Below are 16,004 nucleotides of genomic sequence, written 5' to 3' on the forward strand. Positions count from 1 at the left end.
CACATTCAGTTCTTCCCCCTTTGATTTTCTCAATAGACCCATGTGGGTAAAATTGTAATATTTCCAGAATATCTCACCTGGCTTTAGTACATCTGCATAGGCGTTCAGAGATGGAAAGAAGTATGGCTTTAGTACATTTGCATCATTCTTCAGGTATGAAGAGAAGTTCATCTCCATATCAATGGGTAATTACCTGGGCAAGGGAGGGCTTATCTGTACCTGAGAGGTGAGGAGGAGGGCCGGTTTTGCTTCTGCTGGAGCAGGAAAAGAGAGCCGGCCTGGGACTGCAGTTTGTGAGCAAGAAATGGATTTTAACTTTATTTAATCCCTTTGACTGATTTCGGTTTTTAGAGGTATTTTGCCCCGGGATTTCCTCTCCCTGGACTTAGAACCCAATTATCAAGGTTTAAAATCCAAGAATTGCCTTTGATGTGTTCTCACATCCAAACAACTGCCAGATTCTGTGGAGGCCATCTTTCTGGTGTTCCTAGACTCACTTATTGTTCCACTGCCACCACCCTTTGGTTCATGTCCTAGAGTATTACTTTTGCCTAGATTTTAATAGCTTTTAATTGATCTTTCTGCTGCAATCTGTAGACCACAAGTAGATCAATCTAACAAAATTGAGTTCTTGTCTGTTCCTTTGATGCTCCAAAACCCATTGTTTACCAAATCAAATTCAAATGCTTCCAAACCTGGTATTTAAAGCCTTCACAAATTGGCCTCAACCAAAGTTTTCTGTCTCATTTCCCACTACTTCCTCATGTATGTACCTTATACCTCAGCCAAACTTGAGTACTCAGTGTTCCCCTAATATATCCTTCTCTGTGTTTATGTCTTTGCTATGCTTTTCTCTCTACCTGGAATGCCTGACCTTCTTCCACATTTCCGCTTTTTGAAATCCTACCCACTCTTAAGTAGACAGCCAAATGACTTTTCCTCTGTGAAAGCTTTCTTGCTTCCCAATCCCCTAATCTTTCCCCTTGCAACCAAATAAGATTTCATTCTTATTTGGATACTCCATAGCACAAATGTTGTTTATATTTCTCATATAGAACTTAAATGTAAGTTTCCTTTTCTCTTCTGGAAAATGAATTCCTCATATCCTTTATTTTTGCATTTTTCATAGCATCTAGCAGAGCACATTTCATAGAGTAAATATATTAAATGTAAGTTGAATTGATAGATTTGGGTATGTCTCTAGAATAGAATATACCACTAATCAGAACCTAGTATTATTTCTTATCAGTGTTAGATTTTAAACTTCAACTCCATTTCCTTCTGCTATACTGTATCATATAAAACCAGTCCTTCATCAAAGCCTATGGCCCAATTATGTATCAGAGCGAGGGTGGTAATGTCGCGCGCCCCGTCCTCGCCGGCAAGAACAGCACGCAACAACAGCAGGATTCTTCTGCAGAAAGCTTTACTCTTCAGCTCTTTGTGAAACAAATGCGTTGGGCAGGACCCAGAGGGGAAGGAGAGGCTTGCTTATATAGTTCTCATGCTCTGACCTGGTTGGTGCGGCTCCATACGCCTTATTAGCATAACAATTTGGTGGGTCTCATTGGTCCTTATGCCAAGGCGTAATTAGCATGTGGTTTAGTGGTGTGGGGTGTTTTGTCACTAGGAAGTTTGGGGCCTTCCGGCTGCCCTGCATTGGGCGCCATTTTCTGGGCGCGGCTGCCAACATCTCCCCCTTTTTTGTCTAATAGAAGCTCAAAGCGGAACTTGCCAGCAGAGGCGGAGACAGAGGCCTGACCTCCATCACACTTTCTGATGCCCCTTTTTTGGAGAGGGGTTTCTGGGCATCTACCCCTATGCAGTCAGGCATGCCTCTCAGAGGGGTCCAAGACCTCTTGCAGTGCTTTGCCTCGCATCCTCTGGCTGGCATTGGGACCGCTTGGTACAAAGGGTTTGGACTTTTTTTCTCAACCCTCTTGCACCATGAGCTTCTTAAAGAAAGCTGTGATTAAGCAGTGAGGTACTCGGGCCTGGTGCAGTGCCACATGGGCTCAGGGTGCAAGAGCTACCTCAAGCTAAAGCCGGGCTTCCTTCTCAAGCATGTTGAGCCAGATTTGGGGAGAGGTGCCAACGTCTATTGCCATTAAGGCTTGAGCAAGGACTACTTTGTCCCGCTTGTGTTGTCTGCGGAGCCTGCATAACAACCAGAGTAGGAGCATGAGACCTCCAAGCATGAACACGCCCATCCCAGCCATGCCCGCCCACTCCTTGACGTGGGAGAGAGCTCTGAGGAACTAGGAAGAGAGTCCTTCTGCTACAGAGATATCTAGACGGGTGGAGTTGATGTGGATTATTTCTCGCCGCAGTTCTTCTAGCGCTCCATCGAAGTCTTGGGACCAGTTTCCTGAAAGATACTGGGACAGGTCTCGTGACAGGTTAGCTGCCCGTGTAAAATCATCATATTGAATGCTAGTAATGCAGAGGGCGCGGTATTTACGCTCACACCCTAATTGGGCCATCTGCCAAAGTACTTCCATTTGCTCTTCTACTAGATCTATGCGCTGATTGAGGATCATTATTCCTCCTTTCAGCTTGCCATCGAGTGTGGATTGCTGGTCTAGGGCAGAAGCTACTGAAGCAGCAAGGTTGTTGAGCTCAGTAGCTGATTTGATGGAGGTGTCCAGGGCTATACCAGCGGCGGTGGCCACAACTGCGGTCACGGAGATCAGGAGCACTATGGCGGCTGTAACGCCGAAGTCACGTCTTTCTCGAAACAGGGTCATGGCGTCGGGTGCGTCTACAGGGACTGGGACCCAACGAGGGATGCGGGCCACTAAGGCATCTGTGTAATTATGTGCATCCCAGCACTGAGACATAAAGCAGGTTTCATTGGAGCAAGAGTCAAGGCTGCCATTGGATAGTATAAACAGAAATGGGGGGTAAACGCATACTGGAGAAGGTGGGAAAGCAGTAGCATTCTGCACTTCATGTATTGTGGTGCAGCTGAAATTCGATTTCCCTGTGGTCAAAGTAGAATGATGAGTACAAGAGACATTACTTCTACCGCTGATGGATCCTCCCAGGAGGGCAGTTAGAGGGGAAAGGTCAGAACAGGAGCCATTAATTCCACAAAGCATCCATTTGTGGAAAGGGTTCACGTTCCTATCTTGCTGCCAGCCTCCCATATCCCAAGTAACGTTAGGTCCTGGGAGTATTGGGTCAAGCATCCTAGGGGAGATGGTGTACCTCTGCGCTACGTCTGCCCAGGTGGATTTATGTGACTGACAATCTGTCCAGGGCCACAACTCTCCTTCATAATTACCTAGACAGTGGGGGGAATATTTAGGTTGTTGGGGACTAGTAGTATGGGAATGAGTGCTGTTAGGGGGGTTTACAAAGGTCCCATTGATCCAGAGAACTGAATGGAGCATGTTCACACTAATTGTAGGATTTGTATGTGACACGGTGATCTTAGCCTTGTCGAACCACCCGTACTTACGCTGTTTTAAGTGAATACACTTGGAAAGGTTCTGTGTGGAAAAGCATAGACTTCCCTCAGTAAAGAACGATCGGTTCTCTCCTAAGGGGGCGGTTACAGTGTCTTTTGCTAAGTAGGGCAGATTCATACTAGAATTGGTAGTGAAAAAGCGCGGAAAAACGGCCGCATTGAAGCGGACAGGCATAGGTTTAGGAAAGGCAGACAGTATTCCCCATCTTAATACTCCCTGAGTCGGGGTTTCCAATGTCAGGAGCAGGGTCAGGAGGTACAGAGAAGTCATCTCCTTTGGTTAGGACTTTCCTCGTCAGGCGCTCCGGGATCCAGAAGGGGTTTTCTTCACCCTGGGGGAAAACACATACAGCTCCCCTGGATCTAACTATAATTGGATCCGGGCCTTTCCACTGGTTAGTTAACACGTCCTTCCATTTTACTAGTTCTTGTGGGTCTTTTGGCCACTGATTATGGCGGTCCGCCGCTGTATGGCCTCGAGCATCCAGATTCAAAAAATTTATAGTGAAAAGTGCTAGGGCTATAGCAATTTTTGGTGTGGGGGGTATATCCTCAATTCCCCCTTTTTGTTTAAGTAAATAGGATTTGAGCATGCGGTTCGCGCACTCCACAATCCCTTGACCCTGTGGGTTGTAGGGAAGGCCAGTGATATGTTTTATCCCCATGTGATGACAAAATTGAGCAAATTTTGTAGAGGTATAGGCTGGGCCACTGTCTGTTTTCAGAATCTGTGGTAACCCCCATGCGCTCCAAGCCTCAAGGCAGTGCTGGATGACATGGGAAGCTTTCTCTCCGGACAATGGGGAGGCAAAGATGACTCCTGAACAAGTATCTACAGATACATGTACATATTTCAGTTTCCTGAAAGACGAAATATGCGTCACATCTATTTGCCAAACTTGTAAAGGCCTAATACCTCTGGGGTTGATCCCAACATGAGGTGTGGGAAGGAAGCTGCAGCAGGGTTGGCAGCTAAGGACAATGTTCCTAGCTTCGGCCCTGGTAATGCTAAACTGCTTGTGCAGTGTTTCGGCCGTGACATGAAATTGCGAATGGAATTTTGAAGCTGTGGTGACAGGGTCTAGCAGGGGAAAGGCTATACTTCTGGTTGCGAGGTCTGCCAAGTGGTTGCCTTGGGTCATAGGCCCGGGAAGGCCTGAATGTGCTCTGATATGAGTTACATACAAAGGAGATTGTCTGTGAAGTAATGCTGATTGTATCTGTTTGAACAAAGTGGCTACTGGGCTGGATGCTTTGATCAGCCCGGCCACTTCTAGAGATTTGACTGCATTAACTACATAACAGGAATCAGACACAATATTTAAAGGTTCTGGAAAGGTTTGCAATACTTCTAAAACTATGTGGCATTCCACTATTTGTGGAGTGTTAGGTGTGTAGTTTTTTGTCACAACTTTGCCATCATAGACATAGGCACCTGTGTCTGTCTTAGACCCATCTGTATAAACTGTTTTTCCATGAGGCAGCGGGGTTAGGCTAGTGACCTGAGGGAACACTAGGAGATGATTTTTGGCAAAGTTGATGAGGGGATGTTTTGGGAAATGATTATCAAAGGTTCCTGAGAAACTATAAGCAAGTATGGCCCAATCATCGTTCATAGCACACAATACCTGTATCTGTTCTACGTTGTAAGGGGTTATAATCTTTGCTGGAGCTTCTCCGAAATGTGTCATGGAGGTTTTTACTCCTCTCAAAGCAAGTTTGGCCACGGCTGCCGGATAGTACTCTATTGTCCTAGCCTGAGAGGCTTGGGGATGAATCCAGATCAGTGGGCCGTGCTGCCACAAGACTGCTGTTGGCAGTTCTGGGGTGGGAAGGACACACAACTCAAAGGGTTCACTCAATTGCACCCTATTTAATTGTGCTGTCATTAAAGCCTGTTCTACTTTGCGAATGGCTTGTAATGCCTCAGGTGTAAGGGAGCGCGGTGATGTTAGTTGTGAGTCTCCTTCTAGGATTTTAAACAGTGGTGTCAATTCAGTTGTGGGTATCTTTAAGTATGGCCGCAACCAATTAATATCCCCTAGGAGTTTTTGGAAGTCATTCAAATTTCGCAACTGATTGTGTCTTATTTCAAGCTTTTGGGGGCAAATTACATCTGTGTAAATGGTGGCTCCTAGGAATTTGCTAACACTAGATTTTTGGACCTTTTCACTTGCTATATTCAGTCCCCGAGTTTCTAGAGATTTAGCGAGATCTATGTATGCCTCCTCTACTTCTGCTGGTTGTGGGGAGCAGAGAAGGATATCATCCATGTAGTGGATGATTTTTAGTGTGGGGTAGGTCTTACGAATCGGGTCTAGCGCTCGCTGAACATACAGTTGACATATGGTGGGGCTATTTGCCATTCCTTGAGGGAGGACCTTCCACTGAAATCTGGCATCGGGTTGTTCATGGTTAATAGCTGGCAAAGTAAAAGCAAATCTTTCCCTGTCTTTGGGGCTCAGATGTATGGAAAAGAAGCAATCTTTAATATCTATTATGAGCACCTTCTATTCTTTGGGTAAGGCAGAGAGGAATGGCAGTCCCCGTTGTACGGGTCCAAGCATTCTCATTTGAGCATTTACTGCTCTGAGATCATGAAGCAATCTCCATGATCCTGACTTTTTCTTGATCACAAATATGGGTGTGTTCCATGGGGACACAGAGGGTTCTAAATGTCCCATTTGGAGTTGCTCTTGTACTAAACAGTGAGCTGCTTCTAATTTTTCAGAGGATAGGGGCCACTGAGGAACCCATATGGCCTCCTCTGTGAGCCAAGGTATGGGCATGGCGTCTTCAATGGCCCCTATGAAAAACTCAGGCCGTGACGGTCATTCTTTACTTTGGGTAGGATGGGCTCTGTGCGTCCCTGTTGGTGTCTCCCCAGCCCTTTACCAGGGATGTATCCCATATCCATCATCATGCCTTGGGCGGGGGTGGAGTATTCATTAATGAGTTTGAGGCCTAAGTCTCTCATGACATCCCTCCCCCATAAATTGACCGGTAGAGGGAGTACATAAGGGGTAACCGTACCCTCTTGTCCCTCAGGGGCTCGCCATTTCAGTGGTTTGGCACTAATTGAAGGGCTTGATTCATACCCTAAACCTTGCAATGAATGTGAGGATTGGGTCACAGGCCACTTGGAGGGCCACCAGGTTGCAGAGATAATACTTTTATCTGCTCCAGTATCTAGGATTCCCTCAAAGCTCTTTCCCTCTATTTGAAGAGTTAATTTTGGTCTATCTGCTAAATCTAACACTATAAATGCTGAGTTCCAATTGGAAGAGCCAAAGCCCTCTTCCCCTCTCTCCCCACCAGCAGCGGGGTACTGAGCATGCAAGCTAGGTAATACTAACAGTTGGGCAATAAGGTCTCCCGGGGATATGGGATAGATTCCTCTGGGGGCTGAACACATGATTTTCACCTGTCCTTCATAATCTTGATCTATAACTCCGGGATGTACTACCAGGCCTTTCAAGGCAGCAGAAGAGCGCCCTAATAGCAACCTGACTGTATTTGGTGGTAAGGGGCCTTTGAAGTCTGAAGGGATAGGTTGAACTCCCATCTGTGGTGTTAACACTATTTTGGTGGTGGCACGGATGTCCAGTCCCGTGGAACCTGGAGTGGCTCTCCTTGGGGGGTTTTGTTGCTCCCGAAGGACACTTGGGTGCTGGTTGCCCCATACATTTGCGGGCCCTGGTGGCAGGGGCCCCTCTGCCCGTTTTTTGGCTGCTCGAGCGGTTTCCCCTCTATGTCTTTAACAGATCGGCACTCATTAGCCCAATGCTTGCCTTTTCTACATTTTGGGCACAACCCAGGGGTTTTTTGGGTTGCTTGTTTTGAAGCTGGGCTTCTACACTCTCTCTTTATATGCCCTAATTTTCCGCATTGGAAGCATTTAACATTTCGGCTAGGGATCTTGGTTTGTTTTTGACTTTGCAATATGGCTGCGGCTAGGCCTGCGTTGGTGAGTGGTCCTCCTAGTTCTCTGCAAGCCTTCAACCAGGCTTGTAATCCCTTCTGCTTCCAGGGTGTTATAGCTAATCTACATTCTTTTGTGCATTGCTCAAATACTAGCTGTTGTATCAGGGGCATCGCCTGCTCTTGGTCTCCAAATATTCTGCCCGCGGCCTCCATCATGTGAGCAACAAAATCAGAGAATGGCTCGCTCGGCCCTTGAATAATTTTTGTCAAATTGCCTGACACTTCTCCTTTGTTGATGAGTGCCTTCCATGCTTTGGCGGCGCATGTGTTTATTTGCGCATATACTTGGAGGGGGAAGGCTGTCTGATTAGCTACCCACTGCCCCTGTCCTGTCAGCATATCATAGGTCCAGTGAGCTGCGGGCGGCCCTTCAGCCGCGTTTGCGCGTGCTTGGGCCATGCTGATATCATGCCAAAGCGCCTTCCATTCTATATACTGGCCCATACTCGAAAGACATGCTTTAGCTACGTATTGCCAATCTGCGGGTGTCATTGCTGTTTCTGTCAGCCTTTCAATCTGGGCTATGGTGTAGTTAGCACTGACTCCATAAGCCCGAACGGACTCTGCTAACTCTTTAACTTGTTTATGGCTCAGGGGCTGGTGGGAGCGTACGCCATTATCTTCAAATACAGGAAACATTTGTCTAATTGCCTGAAGAGTATCTGGGTGGCAAAAAGAGAGTGCGCCGCTCACGTAAGGTGGCAGGGCATTGGGCGTCGGGGAACGCCCTACTTTCACTTCCTCCTTGGTCCGCTTTTTGACCTTGCTGGTTCCCTTACTTCTGCATTCTGCGATCTTATTTTCTTCCTCCTCTTCTGCGGACGTTAATTCTTCTTCAGATTCCCTACTGGAGAGTTGGAGGTCCCTCAACTCTTTCCAGGGATATTTACTGTTTTCTCCGAGGCGATCGTCACTCGTTTCTTGGGGCTCTTTCGCTTTTGCCCTAGGCGGGCTTCCTCCCTCACTTTGGGGTTTCTTTACTTTCGTTTTTGTGGCCTTTTTTCGGCCGCGCGCGCTCTCTGTCTCCCGTTCCGTTTCTGACATGCTCTCTTGGATATCCGTCAAGGCTCTCTGACCTTCTTTTATTACTTTTTCACACCTCTCATCTTGCAGGCAAGCTCTAATCAGCTTCCAGAGGGGTCTGGTGCCTCCCCTCAGGCTGCCCTCTTCCTCCTCTCTATCAAGATCTTTCCCCAGCTTGTCCCAACTCAGGATTGAGAGGGACCCTGAACAAATAAACCAGGGGGCTACACGGTCTATCTCCTTTACAAAAGATCCTAAGACTTTGCTGGAGACCTTCAAGTTTCGCTCTTTGAGAGCTGTCTGCAGCGCCGTGACTAATGATGGTGCATTCCCCATGGTGCCTCTTTATCTACAGAGAACCATCAGCCACCACCCTAAAGAGCACATCTCTCGGAACTTACCCCCTCTGGGTTTTCTTCTGGCCTGCAGTTCTGAATCCTCTCCAGGCGTCTGAAGGGTCCTCCCTGTGCCGGTGATGTTCTGGTTCCCGGGTTTCGGCACCACTTGTCGCGCGCCCTGTCCTCGCCGGCAAGAACAGCACGCAACAACAGCAGGATTCTTCTGCAGAAAGCTTTATTCTTCAGCTCTTTGTGAAACAAATGCGTTGGGCAGGACCCAGAGGGGAAGGAGAGGCTTGCTTATATAGTTCTCATGCTCTGACCTGGTTGGTGCGGCTCCATACGCCTTATTAGCATAACAATTTGGTGGGTCTCATTGGTCCTTATGCCAAGGCGTAATTAGCATGTGGTTTAGTGGTGTGGGGTGTTTTGTCACTAGGAAGTTTGGGGCCTTCCGGCTGCCCTGCATTGGGTGCCATTTTCTGGGCGCGGCTGCCAACATGGTAAGGCGGTGAAAGGTGATGGTTTGTTTTTCTGTGACATGAAAATTGGACTGTTTTGATGTTTATACGCATGAGAGAGATGGGACATTGTGTGCTCAAGCCCAACTTCCCCTTTTCTGAGAAATTTTTTCTTTCACAATTCAGTAATCCAGTTGACTCAGCCCTGCCACCCAGTGGGTAGATTTATGCACTGTTGAGCTCCTTAGTCCAAGAATTGTCTGAAATGCTCAGAAGCTTGTCTTGAAACCTGAAACTTGACCCAACCCACTACCCTGAGTGGTGAAGATAGTTCTTTGATCTTGAGAAGAAGGAATAGAGGAAGGAATATGATTTTCATGACTGAGAGGAAGAAACTATATACTAAAACATTTGTTTTTTTATTCAGACATTCAGTGATACTTTTTTTTGTATCAAGGATTATAGTAAGGGTTAAATTTCCATTTCATAGTGTATTCAGAGCTATCTATATACGTGCATTATAAAGCAATTGCACGAACATTTGATTCTCACCAGGCAGATATTTTGCAGAAGAGACTGTTGTGGTTCAGAGAGCTCAAGTGCTTGATCTACAGTCACACAGCTTAGAATAAAACTAATCTGATTTATGGCTCAAAGATCTTTACACTAGTGCATTTCTGCTCCTTAAAAAAAGGTCATCTCCTTTGTAAAGATTTTTCTGGTTTCTACAAGCTGATGTAATTTGGCATTCCTTTTTGGCATTCCTACAGCATATTGGACATACTCATATATTATGAATAGTAATCACTTATCTTGTAATTATTTGTTTATCTGTCTGTTTCTTCTCACTAAACCAAGCTTCCCAAAGGTAGGAGCCATGTTGTCTTGTGGCTTGGCATAAATAGGTGCTCTGAAAATTCTAAAAAGAGTCAAATCCAATCCATAGGATTATTTTAGTCTGATCAGCTAATGTGTAGCAGATATAGCCTACCCTGTTGCTCACTGTTCTGGTTTGGGTTTCTTCTCCAATACTGATGTTATTCCTCTGAGGCTGTATACTTGGTTGTGGTAGATGCAAGGCAGTGATCTTCATAAAGACAAAAACGTAGCAGAACATTTTCTATTTTAGATGCTGTAGTTTTAGCAAGGGACCTTTCAAGTCTTGGCTGCAGTAAGTAGGATGGGAAGACAGGATAAAGAGGCTGATTAATTTTTTAAAAATCTGACTTAGTTTCTCAGAGGTAGGAGTAGAGTAAAAATTCTGTATCACAGGCTGATTACACAAAACCTTGACATTAAAATTGGTTCTTTGAACCAATAGCAAGCAATCATTCCAAAATCATTAGCTCTGTAGTGGAGGCAGAATCTAATTATCCTTCCCAATTTCTCTTTCACTTTCCTTTCACACACAAATTTCTCAGGAAACATACATAATTTGTTTCTTCCTTTGAATTGTTGGAAGGATGGTGAATAATTTGGTTTGGGAGTAAGTAGAAAAATTGAGGAAAGCCTTTTATTTTCTAATGTTCTGCCTTCTTCCCTTTCCTTAGCGCTGGTGCAATTTCCTGGCACTGATTTTGAGAATTGTAATTACTGTACTGTGGAGATTGTTTCATTGAGAAGAAATGTTGGAAGAAACTTGCCAAGAAGTATACAAGGAAGGGTGAAATAAATAGGGAGGTGCTGCGTGGACTTGAGAAGGGTTGAGGTGGCCACAGGTGTGAGAAGTGAAGGGGTAAAGTTCAGGACTGGCCAAGATGGAAATGCCCTCTTTTTTTAAAATCAAAATAATGTAACATAATTTAGTTAAGAAAACACATAATACTTAGTGCTTAACACAAAAAACAACAGTCCTTAGGCTCCTATGGTGAGACATTCAGTAGAGTCTCTTCCAATATTCTTTCAGCTTTTCATCTGGTACTTACTTCATATTTCTAAATGACTTATTTCTTCTTTTATTTCTTAATTTAGAAATATAGACTTATCTTTTTTGTTATAGTAATTGAAATTTTAACTCTGACATCACAGTATCCCTACCTTCCCGTTCCTCTTACCTCGTCCTCCAAATAGAGTAATATCACAATTTTGACTATGTCAGTAGTCAGTGTTTACATTATTATCATGGTGTAAATACTATCCATTATGGAACCATGTATATTTTGATTGTTTTGAACACTTCGTTTATTATGAAGTTATGATTATTTATTTAAACAACTTATTTAAATATGTTTATGTACTTACCTTCAATTTATTTCTGAAATGCCAGTTCTGTCAAGTGGTTATTAATATTTTCTCTCAAATGGTCAATGTATCTGATAATCTAAAAAATTTTTTTTCCTGGTGCTCCAACCACCAGAGTAATTCTTTTAGTCACCATCGCCACCTGCTGACTGTTGGTGGAATAGAGGAATTATGAGGTAAGGGCTTGATGTTTTTAAACTAGAAAATGTCCTTTTCTATGGTCTGACCTTGAGAATAACAATTTGGAGGAAAGAATATGGTCCCCATGGTAGGTGTATAAGAGAGAATGTAAAGTCATTAAGTATTGTCTTTTCTTGCCAGTTATCATCTTCTTCTTGTTTTTGTAGAAGGAAAATCTGTTCTAATTTCCCTTCTCATGCTATGGTCACTCTTAGCTTTTGTCTGATCCACCAAAGGAAGAGGGAAAGCTGGGCTCCTCATTTTTTTTTAAATGACAGCTTTGTTGGTGTGGGTAAAATTGTAACATTTCCAGAATATCTCACCTGGCTTTAGTACATCTGCATATCAATAGGCGTTCATAGGTGGTATGGCTTTAGTGCATTTGCATCATTCCTCAGGTGTGGAGAGAAGTTCATCTCCATATCAATGGGTAATTACCTGGGCAAGGAGGGTTTACCTATACCTGAAAGGTGAGGGGGAGGGTCGGTTATGCTGTTACTTGAGCAGGAGGGAGAGATGGGCCGGATTGCAGTTTCGTAAACAATAAACGGATTTTAAACTTGATTTCTCCCTTTGACTGATTTCGGTTTTTAGAGGTATTTTGCCCTGGGATTTCCTCTTCCTGTACAAACACCTGGCGCAATCGGTAGGATTCCTCTGAACCCGAAATCTGTTATAATGGGTGTGACCTTTGGGAAGGCCGCCCCAAGAAATGATGGGGAGAAGTGGCGCTCGCGCCGAGGGACATCTGTCTACACTCATGTGGTTGTGGAGGTACCAACACTACTGCTGGCCACGCCGACCCCGGTCCATGGCCCGAGCCTAAGGCTACTTACTGTTCTGCTACTGCTGCTGCTCTTGCTGCCGGCCGGAGCGTGGCCACAACCATGGAAAGGAGCAGAAGTCCGGGTCACCTTGATAGAGAAGCAACTGGCTGCTGTGTACCACACCTTGCTGGCTACGGAACCCATCGCAGGAACAGCTCCAACCAAGGTAATAACCACCTATTCCATCCGTGGGGTGGGTGAGAGACTGGACCCAAAGGCCATGGGTGGTGTGGCACAGACACCTACTGTGTATTATGTGACTGGCCATTTGCCTTTGGCATCCCCAGGGGATGGTAAAGCAGATACATTGGCCCAGGTGTGCTGGCTAGAAGGAAAGTCTGCCTCTGATGTGGCCAAATGGCTACGTCAGCATTTGTTGCACGTGGGGCAAAAGGCAATGTGAGCTGTAGCCTGTCGGTGGGGCTTGCCTTTGACCTTTGAAGAAGTCAGCCGAGCCCAGAAGGAGTGCCCTTCACCTTGTGCAGATCAGCAAACCACCAAGAGGGGCCTAGAGCGTCTCTTTGCAGACTATGGCCGGTCGCCGGTGATTGAGAGCGATCAAGGCACCTGCTTTATTGGACATGGGTTGAAAGGATGAGTGCAGCAATTAAGAATAAAATGAACGTGGCCCTTGACATTTTGGCACATGACCGGCGATGGCTGGCTCTTCTGGCACTTAAGGGAAAAAGGCCTGGAAGCTGGCCTCCTGTGTATTCCTGGAATAACAGCAAATTGGACCCCCCACAATCACGGTTGTTTTCTCCTACAGTTCTTGTGTCCTGGAAGCGCCCTCTTGCTGCAGCTGCTGCGTGATGGCTGGAATGGACGAGCTTTCGACTTAATCTGAATGCGACCTTGAACCTAGCTGAATCCTCTAGTTTGAGAATTATCATGATTGTGTTGCTCTTGTCAAGAAAAAAATGCTTAAAGAGAGGCTTGACTTTGTCTAATGTTTGGTAAAAGTTTTGTGAGCAATCTAGCATGGTTGTTAGGAATGAGTAAACAAGTGTAGAAACATTTGTTCTTAGTGATAGATTGTGCTGTAAAGTACATTTACTTAATCTCCATAGGCTGAATCCTCTGGTTTGAGGATTATCAAGATTTTATTGCTATTACTATTGTATGTTACTAGATTGGTTAGAAGAGGGGGGATGAGTAAATTGTAAGGCGAGACTTGGAGGGGTGGCTTGTTGATAAAATTGTAACATTTCCAGAATATCTCGCCTGGCTTTAGTACATCTGCATATCAATAGGTGTTCATAGGTGGAAAGAAGTGTGACTTTAGTGCCTTTGCATCATTCCTAAGGGGTGGAGAGAAGTTCATCTCCCTATCAATGGGTAATTAATTACCCAGGCAAGGAGGACTTATCTGTACCTGAGAGGTGAGGGGGAGGGCCAGTTTTGCTGCTACTTGTACTGGAGAGAGAAATGGGCAGGACTGCACTTTTGTAAGCAATAAATGAATTTTAACTTTATTTCTCCCTTTCACTGATGCGGTTTTTAGAGGAATTTTGCCCCGGGATTTCCTCTCTCCAGACTTACAGTTGGAAATACTTTATGTATGATAGACTATACATACTTCAAGTGTATACGTTCATGGGTTTTGACATGTATTGTCATGAAATTGCTACCACAATTAAGTTAATGAACATGTTAGTCCTATAAGTTTACTTATGCCCTTTTGTAAACCATCCCTTCCTCTCTCCATCCATCCCCAAACAACCATTGACCTCCTTTTCTGTCACTATATATTAATTTGCATTTTCTAAAATGTTATATAAATGGAAGCAAACAGTAGGTACTCTTTATTTTGTTTGGCTTTTTTTACTTGTATTAGTATCTGGAAATTTATCATGCTGTTGTATCAGTTTATTTTATTACTGAGTGGTATTCTGTTGGTATAGATTTACCACAATTGGTATAGCCATTCATTTGTTCATGGACATTTGGGTTGTTTCCAGTTTCCAATTTTTGGTTCATATAGACAAAATTGTTATGAACAATTGTACACAAGTTTCATACAGACACATGTTATCATTTCTCTTGGGTCAAAGCTTAGGAATGGAATGTTTAGATTGTATGGTAAGCATATGCTTAACTCTTAAAGAAACTGCCAGACTTTTACAATGTGGTGGTACCATTTTACATTCCCACCAGCAGCATGTGAGAGCACCACATCTTGCCAACACTTGATATGGTCAATCTTTATAATTTTAGCCATTCTGGTAGTTGTGTAGTATGTGTTCTCACTGTGGCTTTAATTTGATTTGCATTTCCCTAATGACTAATGATGTTGAAATATCTTTTCATGTGCTTATTTTGAGCTACCCATTTTTAAATACTCCACTGATTATAGGGCTAAACTTAAATTTGGGCAAAGGAAGTAGTGCTACATGACAGGTACCATAAAAGAATTTCATTCACCAGTTAGCTATGAAAGTCTTCTCAATTGATTTGAAATTCCCATACCTGAGGGATAAAGTTGCTCTTTTGACCTAAGAGAACAATATAAAGAGTTTTTTTAAAAGGTATTTTGAGGTAAAATGTCTATGTTATCTGTAAGTGAAGGGACAGCTCTGGATATTTTTTCCCCCATTTTCTTCCATTAGAACAAGTTGCTTTCTAGATTAACTAAAGGTTATTTGAGAAAGTATAGAGACTACATTGAGGGAATGGTAGAATGGCTGTGGTCCTTAGGGGAGAGAGAGAGGAGAGAATAGGGGATGAAGAATTGCAAAAGAAATTTGAAATGACAGACCAGCGAGGACACCCTATCCAGTAGCCACTTGCCAGTGTGTGTGTGTGTGCTCAGGGGGAGTACGGTCAGGTGTATGAAACAGAAAGAGGGGGAAGATAAGGGTGAATACATAATTAGATCAGGGAGGGCAAGCCCCAGATAATGGAGTACCTAAAGAGGGAGACTAAGACCTGAAACAGGGGAACAGTACTGAATATAAAAGTTACCAACTTCACAGGTTTGTTCACAGCAGCACTGTTACTTTAGAACATCCTGGACAAGAACAGCTTCTATTCTCACAAACTAGGTTCCTTCAACTTTGGGCTTCCCCTGCCCCAACTGTCCTGTTTGGGTTTCATTCAACAAAAAAAGAAAGTACTTTTTTTTGATGCAGCCACTGCCACAGTTTCCCCTCCACAACCAAAAATTTTAATGGCTATTTCCTTGACAACATAAATGTAGTGTTAAGACTCTGGAACCAAACTGCCTGGGTTCAGTTTCTGATTCTACTATTTATTAGCTATATGACTGTGGACAGGTTGCTTAACCTTGTACCTCTGTTGCCTTATTTAAAAATGAAGAAATGAATATTACTTTCCATGCAGATTTGTAAGGGTTAAATTAATTCATATTTAAGAAATTTTAGAACATTGCCTGACAGATTTTAAGCTCAATAGATGTTAGTTATTAATTGAATTTAAACATCTTGGCCCTTTCAAGACACTTCATAATTTGGCCTCT

The 16,004-nt window shown here is 44.1% G+C and overlaps 1 protein-coding gene across 1 annotated transcript; it reads right to left on the minus strand.

The window, feature by feature from the left end:
* Nucleotides 1–1,409: 1,409 nt before the first annotated feature.
* Nucleotides 1,410–9,315, minus strand: LOC118973030 (uncharacterized). The gene is made up of 2 exons (XM_073234542.1): nucleotides 8,881–9,315; nucleotides 1,410–3,804 (listed from the first exon to the last, which is right to left on the minus strand). Exon 2 carries the CDS (start codon nucleotides 3,741–3,743, stop codon nucleotides 2,259–2,261), a length of 1,485 nt encoding a protein of 494 aa, XP_073090643.1. The 5' UTR covers nucleotides 3,744–3,804; nucleotides 8,881–9,315; the 3' UTR covers nucleotides 1,410–2,258.
* Nucleotides 9,316–16,004: the final 6,689 nt, after the last annotated feature.

Source organism: Manis javanica, chromosome 4, assembly GCF_040802235.1.
Source record: "Manis javanica isolate MJ-LG chromosome 4, MJ_LKY, whole genome shotgun sequence".
Classification (NCBI taxonomy): domain Eukaryota; kingdom Metazoa; phylum Chordata; class Mammalia; order Pholidota; family Manidae; genus Manis; species Manis javanica.